The following is a 20,704-nucleotide window of genomic DNA, read 5'->3' as shown; positions in this document are numbered from 1 at the left end:
TGAGTTAGGAAAAAAGTATAGAAAGAAACTGGGAAGCAAATAGTCTGTTTCTTGGAGGTCTTAGAATTTTGATGAAATGCAAAAAAAAATTTGAATTCGACCTGGAAAAACGCCAGTTCATCTCACAGAAAGGAGCTCATGTTTTACACACTGTGATGGGCAAATCTGGGAAGGAGTAACATGAAGGACTGAGAAATTGCTGGAATGCCTGTGCCCATGCAGCAGAAAGAGGGAGGCATTGTTCATCTCCATATGACCCTGGCAGAAGAATACCTGTATTTTTGGGTAGCTCATTACAACAAACTAACTGAAGGTCATCCAGTATAGGGCAGAAATAACTACAGAGGGACTTTTGTACAGACAAAAAGGGAGGGTTGGAATGGATCAATATTTATAGGCTGGTGAAAAGCAGGTGAAGTGGCTGAGAACAAAGAACTTGCCACAGTCTACAAATGGGATAAGCAATAAGAAATAAGAGGAACTCTTTAGAATGTTCTAAGGCAGAAAGGAGGAAGGAATTAAAATTTAAGCTGAACACGAAGATAAACACTCTGACACAGAAATGAACTTGTAAAAATCTCACAGGGAAGTATTTATTTGAACCTCACTGTTTGAAGACTTGGACACAATCTTGACAATATATTTCTGGGAATAATTCATTTCCATTAGTATCAGGACATGACCTTCTCACCAACTCCCATTAATCTACGTTGTGTAAGTGCCTTATGAGACAGCAGCAGAGACTGGGCTGGCTGTTGATGCTTGGCTGGGGGACAATAAACCCCAAAAAAGTGCAGCTCAGACCCATGGCAGGGCCTGGGACCAGTCCCATCTCCCACATGAGTCCATATAGATCTACATGGAGTGAGTATCCCACCAAGACTTTGAAACTCATAACTCATTTGTATTAAAATAGGATCTGCAGTAATTAACTTCTTTATCTATAACTCCAAAGTGAAAAAATGAGATTTTAAAAAATCATGTCTGTCTTTCCTGTTTGTGAGTGTGAAGATTTTGGCTTTCCTTCTGAATTGATTTTTTGGTAACTCAATGACTTTCTGTTCTGGTCCTTTGGGATTTTCCTCATGGGAGCACTAAGTGTCTCACTGTCTTTTCCTGGGCATCAGACAAAGCTCCTGACTGTCACTTTCTCATTCCACTTTTGCCATGTGTGCCAGTGGGACCATCTTCACCAAACAGGCTCCTCAGGAAGGAGCTCCCTTTGGGCTAGATGGGTCTGTTGAACTTGGACACTCTTTTAAAGAATATACTCAGACTGAAAATGCCCAAATCAAACATTTACTGTCTGTGGCCTCCCAGAGTGCTCATATCCCACCTCTAGCTCAGGCAGGTTCATATAAAATTAAAAGCCTCCAGACTGGTATCATATGTAGTTGTGGCCTCAAATCACAGATAATGCAGATAAAAAGTACTAAAGCCACTGCTGCACCTGGCTCTGGCAACTCTGCTGGCAGTCACAGTTAGGTGTGTCACCTCCAGAGGCATCAAACCCAGATTTTCCACAGGAATCTTTGCAACCTAGTAAGAAACATAAGGTTGGGGAGGGGGGGGGGCGGGGGGGGGGGGGGGTTTGCTGTTTGTGTTCTTATGCTGAGACTACATTGCATGTTCACATTCACATAATTATTAAATTTAGTAAATTAAAGTCTATGAAATTATATCCAAAATCTTTTGGGATGAGTAGCCCAGAGCTGCACAAAAAAGCACCACCTTTCTAATGGTTTTGTGTTCTAGGGCATTGGAAGAGACCATTTTTACAGACAGCATCTTTTTAGTTTTCCAGTATGTTTTAGAAATACCCTCTGGTGTGTTTTGTCGGGGATTTTTTTAATGTCACAGTGGGAGTACAGTGTGTGCCTGGGAGAAAATAATGACTCTTAAGATGATTAACATGTTATTAAACTCTGGGATAATCGCTGTCCTGTCAAGTGTCAGCTCGTGCATTTCATCAGCCCCATGTGACAGTGCTGGACTGCTCATTGCTTTCTTTGACCTGAGGAGAGTGTTTTTCATGATCAGCTGCTGAATGTGACCCTTTTGGAACTGCAAACAGCATAAAGAAAACAAAAGTGGGTAAACATTACTAAGTCACCCAAAAGAATATTGCTGTTTTTATACCAGTTGAAGTAAGCCTAAGCTGACTCCTCATGTGGTAACGTATGGGTGGGACTGGTAACACTGAACAGCTGGGACATAAAAAAGTGTGAACTTTGCAAGAAATAAAGATAATTCTGCTTTTCAGACTTGCTGATGAGTCACATACAGGCACCTGCATGATGAAATGGACGTGTGCCATCTGCTACAAGTGCTTTTGCATTGGCCAAAGAGCTAAGCTCGAGTTTATGCCAGCGCCTTGAGTACAAGTCCTAATGGAGTTTAGTTGGATGAGTTAAGGGGTTTATGGGCTGAGCTCAAGATCAGCTTCTTCCCTGCCAAGAAGTACTATGAAGAAAACTAGAAGTGATGGCCTCTCCCTGCTTTCCCTGGGTAATTGCTGTTAAGTTGAGGGTTTAACATATTTTTCCTCATGTTATTCTGCAGCCCTGTTGCAGTTGTGTCTTCACTGAGCTCTGGCCTCCAGACTTGAACCCAGACCCAAACTCACACCAGCTGGAGCTGTCTCATCACTGAGGGCCCACTGAGCAACCACTGAGCTGTGTCTGACCCTGATCACTGTCCCCAGTCCAGATTCCTTAACCCTTCTCTTCCACCTGCAGTGGCCTTTGCTGCTCTTGCTTTGTCGCTGTTCTGATTCCATTCATCTGAGTAACTGGGTAAAGGCTGCTTGGTTTGGAGCTTCCAAATAAAATAAGTGAAGGGATTTAATAATTGTTTTCCAAGGTCCATCATGTTGCATGGTCAAGAACTGAAATCAAACTTGTAAGTACTGGTGTATTTTACCCCGATAGAGGAGTGAGACCAAAGGCAGATAAAGATTCCCTGTGAAGTGGCACATTCAAACCACAGCTCACCTGCTGAGTGACTTTGATTTCTACCGCCCTGCTGCTGTCTCTTTTCAGCTGTGAGAGCCACTGTACAAGAGAACAGTGGCTTTCTCCACTGAAAAATTCATTTGTTTGGTTTTTTGGGTTTTGCCAGGGAGCCAGCATTTAATCACTACGATGTGTCACGCTGCTAAGCTATGTGACAGCTTGATGCACCAAGGGATGCTCTGCACTGAAAATGTAAACAATTTATCCTGTGTATTTTTCCACCTAAATAATCTACAGATTTTTGCTAATAATGGCTTTCCTTTTTTCCTGTTACAAAGGAGTGGTTGCATTATTTGCAATTACAAAAAAAAAGGTGTCTCCATCTCCATTCTGGTATCGGTGAAGCTAAACAACTCTTTTCTCTTATCTTACTTTACAATATATGTTTTTTCCTCTGTGATCATTATTTTAAAGTACAAAGCAATAATATGTTTACTTTAGGGGGAGGAAAAGGATTGGTATATCAAACTAGCCAGGCTGCTGCTTTCTCCTGCTCTTTCTGGCTTCTAACACAGCTATTAGAGACCAAAATGACTTTTCCATCTCTCAGCTGTGTGAGGTGCAATTTCTGAAGTTGAATACAGAGGGTTATGGTCCATTTTAGGAACCAGCAGGAGCTGTTGCTCAGAGCCTGCCACTACATCTTAGAGTTCCACAATAGCCCTTGTTATGTTTTGATACACTCATTTGGTCTTACTGAAAATATTGTGTATCCTACTCTACTTTCCCCTATCCTTTCCCTGTCATGTGTCCTCCCTTCACATGCTGCTGGTAGAGTGGGTTTTTTTGAAAGTACTTTGCCATGATTGATTTGTCAAAGACCAAAGACTCTCTATAGTTTCTGACCACCTGACCCTGTAAATCATCCTTACAAGAAGGCACTTCTAGCTCTGGGTAGGGAAGACTTTTCCTTTTATCCCAGCACACAGTGTCAAAATAACCCTCACAGCCGGGGGAAAATCCCTTCCCCCTTTTGAAATTTCCAAACCTCTTCTGGATTGCAGGAGCCAGAACTCTCTTTGTATGCTAAACTTTATTTAAATTCACCAATTTTGAAGAAAAAGTGTTCTTCATATTTTTTAGATGTACTTTGTGATCACTCCTAACACAAGGCAGGCTTTTCTATCTTTAAAGAAGTGAAGTGCTAAATTTGCATGATGAGATTACAAACCAGGTTAGAGAGGTGAAAAATACTTTATAAAAAAAATAAATAATAGCAGGCTGCACTAGGGACCTGACAGTTATCTGTTTTCCCAGCTCCCACTAGAATTTCTCAGAGGCTCATTCTGATGGGGGATGCCAACCAGGCACTTCAACTACATCAGCCTGAATTGTTACTTTCCAAGACCAACCTTTTCCTGGGCTATTAACCTTCTGTTTAAACTTCCAATTGCACATATGCTATCTGGCACTACCCAAGCTTTACAGCATTTTTGAAAGTGCTTCATCATTTCCTTGCAGCTTCTCAACTAAGGAAACATTGTACTGGAGCTTTGATTAACCCTCACTGTCAGTGAAGATACAGATTAGAACTCGAGTAGCCTGAATTGTGCTTACAAGGATTTTGTTGATGCCTTTTTCTAGACAGTATGTTGACATTTTGTACAGATGGAAAAATCTGGATTTCTTTCTCCCACTTACTGTTCTCCTACACACGTACACACAGTCTCCCATGTATATATTTACCAGCTGTAGGAGGATCAGATCATCACAATTACAAGAGAGGAGTTTTAGACACCAGTGGTTTAGAGCTGTATGTTTATTTCTCACTCCCAATATCAGCACGGAGCTACATCTGTAATTAGTTGTGACAGCAAACAATTCCATTTGCATATCTAAAAACTTAATTTGTGGTATGCTAATTATCATCCATTCTTAGGCCAGAATCACAAAAGTATTTAAATGCCTAACTGATGGTTTAAAAAATTCCTTCTTAGGTATATTCTGTGATTTTAGCTGCAAATATCTTTAAAAACACAATGATATTGATGCTGTAAAATGTGCTACAAAAGAGAAATGCATGGAATGCATAACTTGCATTTCAGGTTGTCTCTGCATTTGATTTGGGACAGGGTATTGGAGTGTTTTTTTATTTGGTTTGGGGTTTTTTGTAAGAGTTGTGACTCCTGCTGTACTTTTGGCAGGGATCCCTTTCTTCTGCTCTAAGCCATGGCCATTACCTGCACACATACACACCTTTATTTCACAGGAGTATTTCATTTTTTTCATGTTTCAAGTTACCTGCTCCTGTTTCTGGTTTAGATTTTAATCTTTTTCAGAGCCCCTATTCCCTGTGATTATGTATTTTGTTCAACTGCTTTAATAAGACAAGAATCAAGAGGAAATCAACAGCTGTATATTTCTTATATTCCAGAAGCTCCTGCCAAACCATGTCTGGACTTTGACACTTGATTGCTCTGATTAAATCATAATTATAGACAGCAGGGAAAGCAAAGAAAGTTTAGTTACCAATTTCTGTCTTTCATGCTTGGCCTGAAACCTGCTGAAGTCAGTGGGAGTCCACAAAGTCTCCATCCAAATTCCCTCAGAGGCACAAAACCTGCCCATTAAACCAGTGGCAATTGTTTTTGTCTCAGCCTTTATGATTTCCTCACTTAGCCAAAAGGCAGACTGGAACACCAAGCAACAGGTTTTACTTAACGATTTAAAAAGTTTTATGATAAAAACAGATAACCTTTAATAATAAATTACAAACCCAAAAGTAATTATTAAATTCAGAGCAGATATGGTTTTTTTTCCATGGCTTGTTAATTTACTTGCAAATCATTCCAGCTTTCTGGATTTAACACTGTGAGGAATTCACCAAATGTTTAAACAAACAAATATCATATACATACATCAGTTTGGCATTCCACTGTTCCATCTGGCCTCTGCTTTTGGTTGATAGGAAAAACAAACCTGATCTGTTGAAAGACTAATGAATATCTACTTATGGCTGTTACTTACTGGAATTATATCAACCAGATAATTCTGTAATTAACTTCTGTTTCTAAAAGTATTCCTTAATCACTGTATTTCCAAAAATTTCTTATTGAGATAAGAATTAATTGGAAATCATATCACACCAATTCAGCTTATCATTTTTAATGAGAGATTCACCTGCTAAAGAGAAAAATAATTTTGGTACATTTCATTTGTTTTTAAAGTATGCTCATGCATTAAATGGGAGCAAACACAAAGATAATTAATCTGTATTGTGAATTTGTATTGCCAACTGTTTAGCTCTTCATAAGTTAATTAAAGCAGTTTCAACTTTTTAGTTTTAATGTAGTTTAAATAGCAACAAATTTAAAATAAATGAGGAGGCCGCTAATTAGTTTGTGACAATGGTTACATGCCTGGTTCATTGCAAGCAATTGAGAAAACAACTTCTGATTTTTGTACATTGCTTTTTAGGTGGCACATGTTTTTGTACAATGCTTTTTTATGGCACATGTTGCACAAATAGAATATGAGAGCAACTGACCATGAGATACACAAATAAGCAAGTTGTTTTACCAGAAACAGAACTCTGATTGGTTTAGATCTTCAAAATATTTTTAGAGACTTCTCAGAACAACTTTTGAAAGTCCATACATGTTCTATGACAGTTTTAAAGATGCAAATTTCTGGAAAAGGAATTTTATAATAAAAATGTGAATATTGCTGTACTACAAATGAGAGACTTAATAACCAAGAGAAGTTGCATTCTTAAAGATCTCCTTGTAGTGTTTGCAGCCTTGAGGTCAAATACACTGTATTCTGCTACACCCTGGAAATGGAATTTTGAGCTCTAAGTAGTGATCTACTCTGCTGACAGGAAAGTTTCGATGTTGCTTTAAGGTGCAATCACTCGAAAACTTGAAAACCAGGATGACTCTCCCTTGCTATAAAGCAGGAGATACTGCCAGTCTGTGGAGTGTTAGAAGCTGGAAAATCCATGAAAACCTCTCAAAAAGCTGTCTGCTCAGCACACCTGCTGCTGAGCCCCCATGCATCACAGGAATTTGCTCTGCAGGCAGGATTTCTAGTACTGCAAGCTGTACAGGTGAGTGTGTGCACGTTGTCTGTGCCATGATTGCTGCTGGGGTTCCTGTCAAATAAGCAAACTTTCATTCAGCACAGCCTGTTTTTTGTATTTAGGGTAAAAAAATGTCAAGGGCAACGTTTCCTCCAGTAACCTTTCCAATTTCACCTGAAAGCTGTAAGCACTTGTGCCTCCCCTGCAGGCACAGAGCGCTGCGCTGGGTGCGCGCTGAGCTCACAGCGCACAGAGGCTCAGCAGTGCCACTGCCTGCAGCCTGACACAAATCCTCAGCACTCACAGGGGGTCTCACTGACATTTCTCAACCATTATTTCCCTTGCACTCCAGCAGGGTCTAACTGCCAATTCAGAGCCCAGGCAGTTTCCACAGTCTGTCTTTGCATATTTATAACATGCAACTGATTATTCTTTGTCTATGTGTTTCTAGAAATCTGAGAAGTGCAAAGGTCACCAAAACCAGGTGCTGAGCGCACTCCAGGTAAGTCTGCATCACTGAAACCATACTCTCTTACAGACCATGCCAAAGCTGGACTGAACAATGAACTCATTTCAAAGGGAAATGCTTGAATGACCACGGCTTGGGTTGCTCCATCACTCTGAGTTTGGGGTTGTCTTCACATTTCCTCCAACATGTTCGGTGATTATACCTGTACACATCTTGTTTTCCTCATAGTAGGGCTATTAACTGACTAGAAGCTATTCTGTGCTGAAGGTCCCTTCATCAGTCTTGAGCTAAAATAATATCCTAGATATTGGACAGTCTCTTTGCTGTTTAGCAAGTCTAGGCAGCAGGACTGCTTTTGGCAGAATTTTCCATAAGTCTAACACAGCTGGAAGTACAACTCTTCATGTTCATTCTTATTACTGCTATTAGATTCCTCTTCCTTAGCCCAAAGGACATATTTAGTTGAATATTTCACTCCTGTTTGGTAAAATTTATCTTCAAATGTGCCCAAAATTTACAGAGAATAATACTTTGACATGTATGATCTTGGAGAACTCAATCTTTTTGTCAGTGATAAAATGTGGCTCTGGGCACAAAATCCTTTCCTGCATGAGATTTTTCTTGACTTTTCTTCACCAGTGATATTGGATACTTAGAAACATTTGAGAAGCAGCTTGACCTTGTTGCATTCAAGCTGTGCTCACTGGATTTGGATGAAAATCTGCTTAATATTTCACATGCCCAGTTTGAAGTTCTATCATGCCTGGCAGTGTTTGGGTTGTTCAGGGGCAATATCACTGTGACTTTGACCCTGGGTCCAAAGCCGGTGTGGTGTAGATTCATCATCTTTTTACTGTAGGAGTTAAAGGTTGCAGGATGGATTTTGTGAGCTGCCTTTTGGCATGCACGGATCTGAACTGTCAGATCTACATCCAGCATGCTCAGGTAAGTCTGGTTTCAAAGATTCTGGAGCATTCCTCCTCCAGCAGGGTGAGATGTTGACTTGTATTTCTCTCTCCTGCAGAATCAGGACACTCCTGCCCACCCTGTGTTTACTTAGCAGATGGGATCAGGCACTACTCATCCAGGCAGTTCCTAAATCAATGGAACAGAGGATTAACAGCATATGGAGCATGCCCCATCCTCAGACCTGGCATCTCCTGAGCAGTGTATATAGCCCTGGCTTTATTCCAAACTCTTCCATTTATCATTATTCCTGTCTGAACTGCGGTGGCTGCCATTCTCTTATAGCAAAAGCATTTCCTATTGGGCAACTGAAGTAAAGCAAACAAAGAATGAAAAGAAAAGCAGAAAATTTCCACCACTGAAAAGATGGAGAGATATTTTTAAAATCACAGTGAATATGCAGAAAGTATCCTGTGAGAGAAAAGAATGCAAAAGCTTGTGTGTGCCTTGGATGAGGTGGAACAACGTTCAATATGTCACAGTCTCACATTACTTCTCAATTCATTACCATAAACTGAAAAATAGGAACAAAATTTAGAAGTTTGTGGTCACATACTCTGCTCTGGCAAAGCTGTTTCTGAAGCTGGAATTATTTGGGGTAATTTAGTTTGCTTGATTAAGATAATTTCAGGATGTGTTTGGCCCAGATAAAGCATGGATCACTTTAAATATGAAGTTAGTCCTCATGTTCAGGGGCAACTAATCTGCCTTCTGTGTATTATTGTATTATAAATTACTGAATTTCTTGAAATGCAATTGATTTTATACAAGGAAGAAAATGTCTATGAGAAGAATCTGTTGTTGTAGGTGGTTGTGCTTTCACAGTGATTTTTTGCTGCTGTTTTAAGTCCAAAAGTTGTAACACACTGGAAGTCTTTACTCATAATGTCTAATTTCTTGTACATTGTGTGTGTGTGTATCACATATGAGACTGGAGAAATGCTTACACAAGCAGAGTACATGCTTCAAACAACCTTTTTTTTTATTACTTCTTGTATTTGCTAAGCAACACCAATTAACTCTTACTCAAAATACCATTCCCTCAAATAAAACTGCCTCTATTTGCAGTTGTGCCACACGGCTCAGGACACTGCACTTGCTACATAACTCATCCAGGAAAGGCTCCTGTTTGCATTAACCTTCCCATGCCAAACTGTGTCTAATCAGTCTTAATGTCTAGACATTTCCATCTGGTATTAATGGTGTTTCCCCACCAAGGCAACCAGCATCTAAATGCACACACAGATCAGGAAGATTTGAAATCAAAATTTCGGCAGTTTGGTACATAGTAAGTGTTGTTCCTCCTTTCTGTTCTGTTCTGTTAAAACAGGGGGCATGGAATGAAATTAAAATATAGATTTGCCCTTCCAGTGTCTTCCCCAAGTCTGCTACACCAGTGATATCCCTGCTGGCTTTGAACTGAGCTTCTGAGACCAGAATCTTTGATACGATCCTTGCCCTCTCAGTCATGCTGCTTCCTAGAGGAGTCCGTGTCCCTGATCTGCTGACAGCCAGATTGCTATTTTTTCTTCAGCATTGTACTGAGGGGAGAAGTGACATTATGCTGTTTGCAGTGGGTTTTCTCCCCCACCCACCTCCCCTTTTAAAATTAATTATTAAATGCGGTGCCAGGGACAAATTATTCTCGGGAGCTGAAAAACTGTGATCCTTCTAATAGGCTTGGATTATTTCCAGCTGGTTTTAAGCACCTTTCTCCATTAGCTGGAGAGGTGATTAGCATGAAGAGCCTCCTGAACGAAGTGTCTTCTTAGCATCTAAAGTTAGCTCTGGGAGCAGGCGCCAGGCCCGCGGCAGTAGCTTGGTTGTGCTCTCAGCCCATCTCCTTTTCCCCAGGAATTGCCCGTATTCCCTGTTTCAGTAAAGCCAGGTGACACTGTGTCACCTGTGGGCTGTGCCAAGGGGACCCTGGCCAGGGACAGCACAGGGAACCGGGATGAGGAGCACTGCAGAGCTGAACCCAGCCCTGCGCCTCTGGCTCACGCTCCCTCCTTCATTCACAGAATCTTGGAACCACTCAGGTTGGAAAAGATTTTGGAGATTATTGAGTCCAGCCTGTGGCCCAACACCACCTTGTCAATCGGAACCATGACCATGGCTCCAATTGACCACCATGACCACCTTGACCATGGAACCAAGTGCCACGTCCAATCTTCCCGTAAACAACCTCCAGGAATGGCGACTCCACCACCTCCATGGACAGCCTGTCCCGATATCTAATCACTCTTTCTATGAAGAAATTCTTCCAAGTGTCCAACCTGAACCTCCCCCGGAGCGGCTTGAGGCAGTTTCCTCTTGTTCTGTGGCTCGTTCTCAGGGAGCAGAGCCTGACCAAACCTGTCAGGGAGGTGCAGAGAATGAGAAGGTCCCCCCGAGCCTCCTTTTCTCCAGCTGAACCCCCCAGCTCCCTCAGCAGCTGCTCCCTGCACTTGTGCTCCAGCCCGTTCCCAGCTCCGTTTCCTATCCCCGCGCTTGGTGCCAACACGGCAGCGTGGCCGAGCCCCGGCCGAGAGCCGCCCGTGCTGTTCCAGGGTCGCTCCTCGGAAGGGAACGCGCAGCGCCCGCAGAACGTGGCGGTGCCGCTGCTGCCCCTCCCCAGGCGGGCTCGGTTCGGCCCCGCGACACCCCCGGTTCGGCCCAGCGACGCCCCCGGTTCGGGCCCGTGACATCCCCGGTTAGGGCCCGCGACAGCCCCGGTCCGGGCCCGTGACACCCCCGGTTCGGGCCCGTGACACCCCCGGTTCGGGCTCATGACATCCCCGGTTAGGGCCCGCGACAGCCCCGGTTCGGGCCCGTGACATCCCCGGTTCGGCCCCGCGACACCTCCGGTCTGGGCGCTCCGGGCCGGGGCCGCGGGGGCGCAGCGCCCCCTCCCGGCAGCGCAGCCGCGAGCACGGCCTGCACGGGCCGCCGCTGCCGAACCGGGCAGGATTCCCGTGGGGAAATTCTGCGTAGTTTGCGCCGCGTGTTTTAATTATTCTCTCTTTAATTCTTCTCTGTTTGTAAACCAGAGACGGGCCCGCGAACAGGGCGGGCAGCGCCGGCGCCGCTCAGCGCGGTCCTCCTTCCCGCCGGGGGCGCTGCGGCCGCCCGGTCCCTCCCTGTCGCCGCCGCCCGAGCGGCGGTTCCCGTTCCGGGCGAGGCGGCGGCGTTGGCGCCGGGATGGATCGGGAGCTGCTCCGGCAGGCGCTGAGCCACCACGGCCCCGCGCTGCTGTCGCTGCTCCGCGCCGAGCAGCACGACAACCCCGACTTCCGCGGGCTGCTGCCGCCGCCCGGGGCCGCCCCGGAGCCGCCTCGCGGGGCCCCGCCGGCCGCCTGGTGAGGGGCGCCGGGGCAGCGGCCGGGCGGGCCGTGAGGGGCCGCGGGGCGCGACTCACCGCGTTCTCCTTCCCCCAGGAAAGAGAGGGCGAGCCTCGACACCGAGATAAAGCGCTTCATCGCCAAGAAGGCGGATCTGCTGTTCGCGCACTCGTGGAAACCCAACGGGCCGATCGAGGACACCATCGAGGAGAATGAGGGTGTGTGAGTTGGGGGGTAGGGGTGGCACTCTGTAAGGACAGCGTTTAATTTGCGGTATCTTTAAAAAGATGCTTAAAATTTTTCCTGGTGATTTTTTAAGTGCAAGCTTCCAGTTAGCACCAAAAAATCATGTTTTCACGTGCTTTGCTGTCGTAAAATATGATCTCAAGGTGGCTGTGCCTTGTTGCAGAGTGCTACGCTGTCATGCCACCCCTGGAGAGGTTCCTGGACGTGCCCAGGGAGGAGAGGAGAGAGCTGTTCTTCCGTGACATCGAGCGTGGCAATATCGTGATTGGGAGGATTACGTCTATCCGTGAATTTGGCTTTTTCATGGTGTTGATTTGTCTGGGAAGTGGTGTCATACGGGAAATTGCAGATTTGGAAATCACTGTAAGATACAGCTTTGGTCAACAGTTCATTTTTGACATCTATTTGTTGCCTCTTGCATTTCATAGTGGAGTGGAACGTGTAAAGGTGAAACAGCTTTGGGATGATGGGTAGTGTCTGACTTTATGGGCAGCTTGGGATACTTTGCTCAGCCAGTGAACCCATCTTGCTATGACCCGCATTATTGGCTTGAAAAATTCATCGTTTGTGGAGGCATGAATTCTTACTTCAACCAAACCGTATTTTAAGAATTGCAGTTCTGATGTGCATTAAAGTTAAAATAATACTTTTGGCTTGGTCTTGGGGAGGAAAAAAAATCCAACCCTATGGCTTCATTTATGACATTTCTGCTCTGTTCTGTTGCAGGCCCTGTGTCCTGTGAGGGATGTGCCTCCTCAAAGCAACCATGGGGATCCTCTGTCTTATTATCAAACTGGAGACCTCATTCGAGGTGAGCAGCTGCAGAAGTTGTGAGGAATCGGTTTGTCCCGGGTTTGAGCCATGTTTGTAATTTTATCCTTCCCTGTGTTATTTCTGCAGCTGCTCTCAAGGATGTTGACCGTTACCACGAGAAGCTGGCCGTGTCACTTTACAGCTCAGCTCTTCCACCCAACCTTTCCAGTACCAAACTGGGCGTGATCACCTCCGATGAATTCCCACTGCATTATAAGTAAGGATGTGCTGTTTGGCTGCACTTGGTGGTGCAGTCAGAGTGTCTGAAGAGCATCCCTTAAACTCCTCAGTGGGCTTTCTCATTTAATTGGGTGGTCACATCCTCCTTGTTGTTCCTCTCTTTGGCATATTTGTATTTGGATATGTAAGTGTGGTTGAGTTTTCAGCTTCTTTCCAAAAATATAAGGAAAGCAAAAGGCAGGGTGAGATACCTGTTCCTTTTAGACTGTTTTAACAAATTTTAAAAAACCCCAAGTCTTGGGAGACTGGAATGTGAATCCTTAGCATTTTAAAATTCCCCTTAGAAGATGGAGACACAGCTGTCTGTAACATTTGTATGTTTTTTGTGTGTTCTGGCAATACAGGGCTGGGTGCCCAAACAGGTTTCAGAAGCTCGCCTGGGGTAAAGGACGTAAGAGTCAGTAAATAGCAGGAAACTACATGTATGTAGAAGAGAACAGTTTGTGAGCAGTAATATATCTACCATAATAGCATTTTTATTCTAAACATGAGTGTGATGAAATAAGGTACAGAGCCTGAGGTCTCATTTGTGTACACTGGTGCTGTTTTTAAGGCGAAGCCTGGAAGTTGCCAACACAGGAGAGACATTTGAAGAGGTTTTGCATCGTTCCCCAGGATTTGCTAATCCATCATTAGTTGAATATTTAGCAGAAAAACTGGGACTAAGTGAGTCAAATCCACCGTCTTTGCTGAGAAGTCTTCAAATGTAAGTGATTTTTACATTGTTCCTCTCCTGTAGCTCTGTGGAGATTATTCTAATCCATTGAAATAGACTTGTGAGTGGGAGTCCTAGATCACTTATACTTAAACCCTTTACATTTTGACTTGCATGACTGCAGCGTACACGTCCTAAAATATTTAAAAGCAAAGTCCTCCAGAGTGAGAAATTTGCATTTGAAATCCTAATGCTTTGAATAAGCAAGACACCTTACCACACACAGAGTTTGATATCAGATACTTATGGAACTCATTGTGTAGCTTTTGTCAGCATCTGTGGATCGAAATGCAGGATGTTTAGGTTTTAATGTCTTCTGACAGATGTTTATTCACAATATTTGTATAAGTAAAAGGTTTGACCCCTTCTGTAAAATAAGAGTCACATACATGCAATGATTGATGTTGTGATCCCTACATGTATTAGGCTCAAAGCAGGGGTGGACTTGGTATGTTTTTGTTAGTTCTACTGCAGTTCTGGTTCAGTTCAGCACTTACAGAATGATTTGGGAATATGAATGGTTTCAGAAATATGAAAGAACAGACCTGACTGAAGGAGAGCAGGAAGGCATGGACAAATAATATTTCAGCTTATTTCAACTGCACTGCATACTGTAAGCTTGACTTTGTAGACTCAGACAGCCAGCTTGATGTTTTTATTTTTTTGTTCCTTAAAGTAAAAATTTCAGTGAAGAAGATTTTGCCCCTGCCTTGAGGAAAAAGCAGTCTGCATCTTGGGCCTTGAAATGGTATGTGATGCTTCTTGTCAAAGCTTGTTGTTAGATTGGGTTACAGATTATATTTCTGCAAAGAAAATACACATTGAAACAGCTTTTCCACTGCATGTGTAGCAAGGTAACCATGATATTATTGAAAATAAACCTATCTGCCAAGTGGGAGTATGACAGATAAAGTCCTGAGATTCAGTTCCAAAATGTGTGTCAGGTTTAAGGGAGTTGTTCCTAGAATACTTTTAATATCCTGACCCATTCTAGACTTGAGAGCAAGATTTATGATAACACCAAGCTCACAATTTTCTGTTTTATAATTGAGTGTTGAATGACCTCATACTTGTCAAGTCCTTTAAGCCTCAAATTGTAGATGTAACAAGTGCACTTGCAGTCTTTGGAAAGTTAAATGGAGCAGCAGCCCTGGATTTTTACGGGTTTTTTTTTACACTGTGCAGTGTATTTGCAATGTTGATTAATTGCAGAAAAGGTTGCTTATAATGTTAAATTAAATTTTAATTTTTAAGAAAAGTCTGTAAGGAATTCTTCTGAAAATCAACTTATATAAATTCTCTTCTAATAAGTTAATCCCTTGGAAAATGTGCAAGAAATCTTCAGGTAGTGTGGAGTGTAAAAGCTCAGGATATTTGTGTGAGATGAGCTGGTTGGGGTGTGTACCATCTGCCCATGTCACCTTGTGCCATCACTCTAATATGGATTTTTAGCTTTGGATATAATTAAGCTTGTTCAAGGTTAATGGTGGTAGGTCACACATAGTTTTGTGCGGAAAATTGCTTAAACAATAATTCCATAAATTAAAAATAAAGTAATATAGTAGCACTGTCAGCAGAAATGCTCTTGAGTGCCTTAAGATACTGGGTTAAAGACAATACATTTTTGTGGAGTTAGGTCAGTACCACCTAACTGAAATGCCAGTGTGAAGTACACTATAACAAGGTCAGACTTTAACCTATCCTCTGTTTGTAATCATGGTTTGTGAGTAACAGAGTAATCTGCATAGACTAACTGCACATACTATTTTCTAAATATTTTTTTCTAGTGTCAAGGCTGGGGTGGATTATTTTAAGGTTGGGCGCCACGTGGAAGCCATGAATGAGTACAACAAGGCTTTGGAGATTGATCCACAAAATGTTGAAGCTTTGGTAGCACGTGGAGCTCTGTAAGTCTGCTTGTTTCACTTTTTTCTCCTTTTTTGAAAGAGAAACATCACTGTTTCATATGCAACTTTCTCTTCTAGGTATGCAACCAAAGGAAGTCTGAACAAAGCCATAGGGGATTTTGAAATTGCTTTAGAAAATTGTCCTACCCATAGAAATGCAAGGAAATACCTGTGTCAGACCCTTGTGGAAAGAGGCGGGCAGTAAGTGTTGGGGTTATGAGTTTTGTTAACAAGTTTTCTCATAATACTCTTTTTAATACCATTCTAGTGAGGACACAGAGTGGCATCTTTTCTTCTTGGCTATGTGTTTACAGAAAAATACAAGTCCTTGGAAAGATCTGTCCTTGTGTAGTTGGTTTACACTTTGTCCTCTGTTCCAGTTAAAATCCTGGCAAAATATTTGAGGTTTAATCCTCGGTATCCTTCTTAATCCTTGATACCCTTTCACTGGTAGGATACTAGGCTTGCATAAAGTCCTGTGAATTGTTTGAATATATTCCAAAAGGTTGAGGATTGTTTGGTTATTTTTTTTTTAAGTTTTGTAACAAAATTATGTTGTGTTACTCTGCTGAAATATTGGTGACCCACTTTAATGCAAAATTTTAGTTTTGAATGTTCAGGGAATAGGTTGCTTTTAAGCCCTGTGTTAAGAAGAGAGAGTATTTTTGAAACTGGAATTGGTATTCCAAAGAATAGTGTTACAGGTCAGAATGATGAGGTGATAAGGTCAGAAATACTGTTTTGTGTTGTTAGTGAGGTGAGCTGATAGAGGGGGTCTCAGAGGGATGCAGTGGTCGTGTCATAGTGCAAAAAAGAAATAATTGCAAATAAGAAAACCCTAAAATAAGAAATAGCTGTCAAAAATCAGTGTCCTAACTGTATATGAATTATCACTTGAATTACAGGTTGGAAGAGGAAGAAAAACTGCTAAATGCTGAAAGTTATTATAAAAAAGCCTTAAGCTTGGATGAGACTTTTCAGGAAGCAGAAGAGGCCTTAACAAAACTCCGTAAACACATGCAGGTGATTCTTTACTTTCTTTTCATATGGTGACAATAAATGAACATCAAAAATCATATTGAATCCTTTGAACAGGGAGGGGTTAAATTGATGGTTTGTCTTATTCTCTGCTTCCCTACTCCACAGTAAATGTTTTCTAGTGAGCATTATGGCTGTACCTACCAGAAGAAAGGTACCTCTTGGTGACTCCACTGTTTTGGGATAGTAAAGAAATGCCAAACAATGGAGACAGGGAAAGAGCAAAGAAGGGATGAGAATATCCCATCACACAACATGGTTAATGAGGTTAATTTAAAACATTTTGTGAATAGAAATGATCAAAGTGTTAAAATACTTCCACAAGCCAAATAAACATTGTTACCATAGTCTGGCCAGACCTTGGGTAATTAGAGAAAGAGCAAAGCTGAGGCAAGGTGAGCTCACATGAGAGGGAAATTAAAAGGTAATTTAAAGGAAAACAGCAGGAGGTGGAGGGTGGGCTGGCAGACAGTTTGAATATCTCAGCTTTCTCCTCTGCTGTCTGGTGTTTTTTTTTCTCTTCCCTTGCACGCAGCATTTTTCCCAGGTGAGCCTGCTGGGTCTCTGTGCTAATCTGAGTTGTCATCTTTTCCCTTTTATTTACCTCCTTTGCTTGTGTTGTCTTCCAGAGTGGGTCAAGGAGTTAAATAGAGCACTGAGGAACAGGCTTGTGTTGTTCTGTGTTTCTGCATGTGAGGATGTACACAGGCTGGGGTAGATGGCCTTAGTCAGCAGTTCTTCAGTTGGTGGAGCCATAATGCTGACAGGATGTGTGGAAACAAGAGGGAAGAGGAGATAGGACAATCTGATAAAACTAAGCTACACCAGAGTTAGAGGTGTATGTTATTTGAGCAATACCTGCATTTGGCTGCTTTAGAAAGAGGTGTCAGTTAAAATAATGAAGAATATTCTCAGCAAGTAGGAGATAAATGTTACTCCTTTGACATTCTCCTGCAGTCATTGATGCAGCAGATAAAGAATATGATAGCTGTTGTTTGTTGCTATGCATGGCCTTGGCTGCAGTGAAGGGTTTCCTTTATTATAGCTGTTAAGACAGTTGCTGAGTTTTGAAAACTATAATCAGACTTCTTAATTTGAATAGAGCAACTCTGTAAGTGGCAGAAGTCTGATCTCTTATGGACTTAAGTAGTTAAAGGATTATGTATCTACTTAGTTGCTCTCCTGCATTTACCTGGTACTTAGTACATAAGTCTGATACTGATCCTGCTGTGTAGAATAGCTGAAACAACTGCAGAGTGTTTTCCTGTAATACTGATTATGTGTTTTTCTCCAATGCATTTCCCTCTGAACGGAACTGTTGTTGCTGTGCCTGCTGTCTGGTGCTGCTCATCACCACCAAACCCCTGGAACTTGATTTCTTACGTAAACTATGCATCAAACTGCTCTGTGAAATTGTTACCAAACGGTTTGTATTCAAACGTGGCCAACTTGAATTCGTCTTCAACTGGGTTCTGCCGTGTTTCTCTTGTAAACTACAATAATGATGACACTTCCCCTCAAACTCCTCTCTGTTTTGGTTGTTTGGGGATTTTTTTCCTTATTTTTCTACATGTTGGTAATATTGGGGATTTTTTTGCATATTCTATCTATAACTTTTGGACTCTATGCTTCTATGTTACCATGCTGGATCATGGGTTCCACTGCAATGACTGGTCAAATATATTTTTTAATGGAATAAAAACTGCAATATGGTCCTTAAATATAAACCTGTCACAATGGCCAATACCAAATTCCTGAACGATATTAATTTTTGGTCTGGGAATCCTGGTAAAACATTCCTGGTGTATACATTTGGATGGGGTTGAATGGGGGTTAATACCCATGTTAACACTACTAATGTAATCTTTTTTATGATGCTTGGGTTCAAAAAAGAAATCTTTGGAAATGAGGGAGAAACAAGCTGCCAAAGAAGAGAGACAGAAAGCAAAGAAAATAGAAACAAGTGCAGAAAAATTGCGTAAGCTCTTAAAAGAAGAAAAAAGGTAACTTTTCCATTCAGTGTACTGGTTATGGGGCAGTAAGTGCAGATGAGACTGTGAGCAATCCATCTCAACAAACAGTAAGCTGGGGAGAACTTCTCCCTGGGTAAGCTGCTTTTCCCTCAGAATGTTTTTGTGCATAGTGTCCTTTCGTGCACAGAACCTTTAATGGAGATGTGTGTGGAAGAGAAGTTGTTTAAGGAATACTTTGCAAGGTGACATATTTGCAAAGCATAATGCCATGTGAAATTGGGAAAGGGGTCTTTTCTAACAAAATGTTCAGTGGATTTAATCTTAATTTTTTGATGAAGAAATGACATTTGAAATTGTCTTGCCAGTCAGGCTCAGTTTCTGTCCCCACTGCACAGTCCTAGCTGGGGTATGCAGATTTGCTTTCTGCGTGTAGTTTTTGCCTGACACTGAAGGTTATCTCACAGCTTTATTATTTTTTTAGGTTGAAGAAGAAAAGGAAAGTATCGACTTCCTCCTCCTCCTCTTCTTCTTCTTCATCCTCGTCCTCTTCATCATCATCAAGTGATTCATCATCAGATGAATCTTCTTCCTCCTCCTCTTCCTCTGATCACAAGAAACGTAGGAAAAAGCGTCGGCATAGATCTGAGTCTGCTCGCAGCTCCAAAAAAAGCTCATCTAGAGCTTCTTCCCATTATAAAGATCAGAATAGGAAAGAGGAGTGGTATTCCCCTCCAGCTGATACCTCTGCTTCCTTTCTTAACCAAAGTTTTGAAGTGGAAAAGCTGCTGGAAAGGCAGGACAGCGTAGCGTGCCCAAAAATGGAGGTAAAAGACAGACACTGTTCTTTTTCGAGGACTTCAGGTGATGATGAAGACACTTTTGGAGGTAGGTCTGAAGATTCAAGAGATTCTTACAGTAGCTCCAGAAGTCAGCCAAGTCATAGCAAAACTGAAAAATACAGTAAACCAGAGAGATTTTTCTCCAGTTGGAGGGGTCCTTCAGGTTCGTATCATAAATCAGATTATAAACCCCGGATGCCTTATTACAGGAGATTTGAAAGGGATGGGGAGTGGAGAAGAGAGCAGTTTCAGAGACATGGCTCAGGTCACGACAGGTATTACATGTCCCCAGGGTCTGACTATTCTGGCAGGTCAGTGGGGAAGTACAGGTCATATTCTAGGAGCTGCTCACATGAAGGTGACAGAGGTTATGATAGTGATAGGCACCATAAAAATGAAAGTGAGTCTAAGAATAGAAGAAGAAGTTACGAAGAGACTGATAAAACAGAGGAACCAGATGAAGAAGTGCCATTAAATGGTACAGAACAAGCAGAAAGTGGTGTTAAAAGAAACCTGCCTCAGAACTTAGTTAACATATTCAATCAGATAGCTGAGTTTGAGAGGGAAAAAGGAAGTAAGCAGAAGAAACAGTGAAGTACATGAGAATACACTACTTGGATGAGTGTAGTTATGTGAACTTTTAACTTAGTATCTTGTGAGGAAATACAAAGAGTGAGAGAAAGGCAGAAATTTTTCTGCATTTCAGAATGTCAGAGAATTCTAAAACATCATAGAGTGGAAGGAGATGGAAGAATATCTTACAAAAAATATCAGTTATTATTTAAAATACAACTTTCCTGTGCTCTTAATTTGAGGTTTTCCTGTACAATATTCTGTCTGATGGGCTGAAATCCCTTGATACCCCTGGGTGCAGTTAGCTGTGCTCACATCAAATATGCACTTTAACAACAGCTGGGCTTGGTTTTCCTTGTCCCTGGGGTACTATTGACTGTTGATATTCTATCAGACTTAACATCCAGCTATAGAAAAGGGATAACTGAATGAAGTCATGTGCCATCAATGTATATAGCCCATTTGATCATTAAATTTTCTTAATTTTTCTTAATTTTTGTGTCTGTGTTTTTGTGAATGTTGCTGGGATGTTTTCATCCTGGTGCACTGTTACATGTGTCTACTCCATGG

At 42.1% G+C, this 20,704-nt stretch overlaps 1 protein-coding gene across 1 annotated transcript; it reads left to right on the top strand.

Annotated features, from left to right (window-relative positions):
* The first annotated feature begins 11,635 nt into the window (after positions 1–11,635).
* Positions 11,636–20,627, top strand: TTC14 (tetratricopeptide repeat domain 14). The gene is given in 11 exon segments (XM_033068531.1): positions 11,636–12,008; positions 12,200–12,399; positions 12,763–12,847; positions 12,937–13,066; positions 13,643–13,795; positions 14,481–14,552; positions 15,592–15,711; positions 15,790–15,912; positions 16,617–16,734; positions 18,643–18,752; positions 19,204–20,627. Coding segments are annotated over 11 exon segments (2,421 nt in total). The 5' UTR covers positions 11,636–11,650; the 3' UTR covers positions 20,156–20,627.
* Positions 20,628–20,704: the final 77 nt, after the last annotated feature.

The sequence above is a fragment of the Catharus ustulatus genome, chromosome 10 (assembly GCF_009819885.2).
Source record: "Catharus ustulatus isolate bCatUst1 chromosome 10, bCatUst1.pri.v2, whole genome shotgun sequence".
Classification (NCBI taxonomy): Eukaryota; Metazoa; Chordata; class Aves; order Passeriformes; family Turdidae; genus Catharus; species Catharus ustulatus.
The sequence above is the reverse complement of the archived record's forward strand: the minus strand, read 5'-3'. Positions and strand labels throughout refer to the sequence as shown.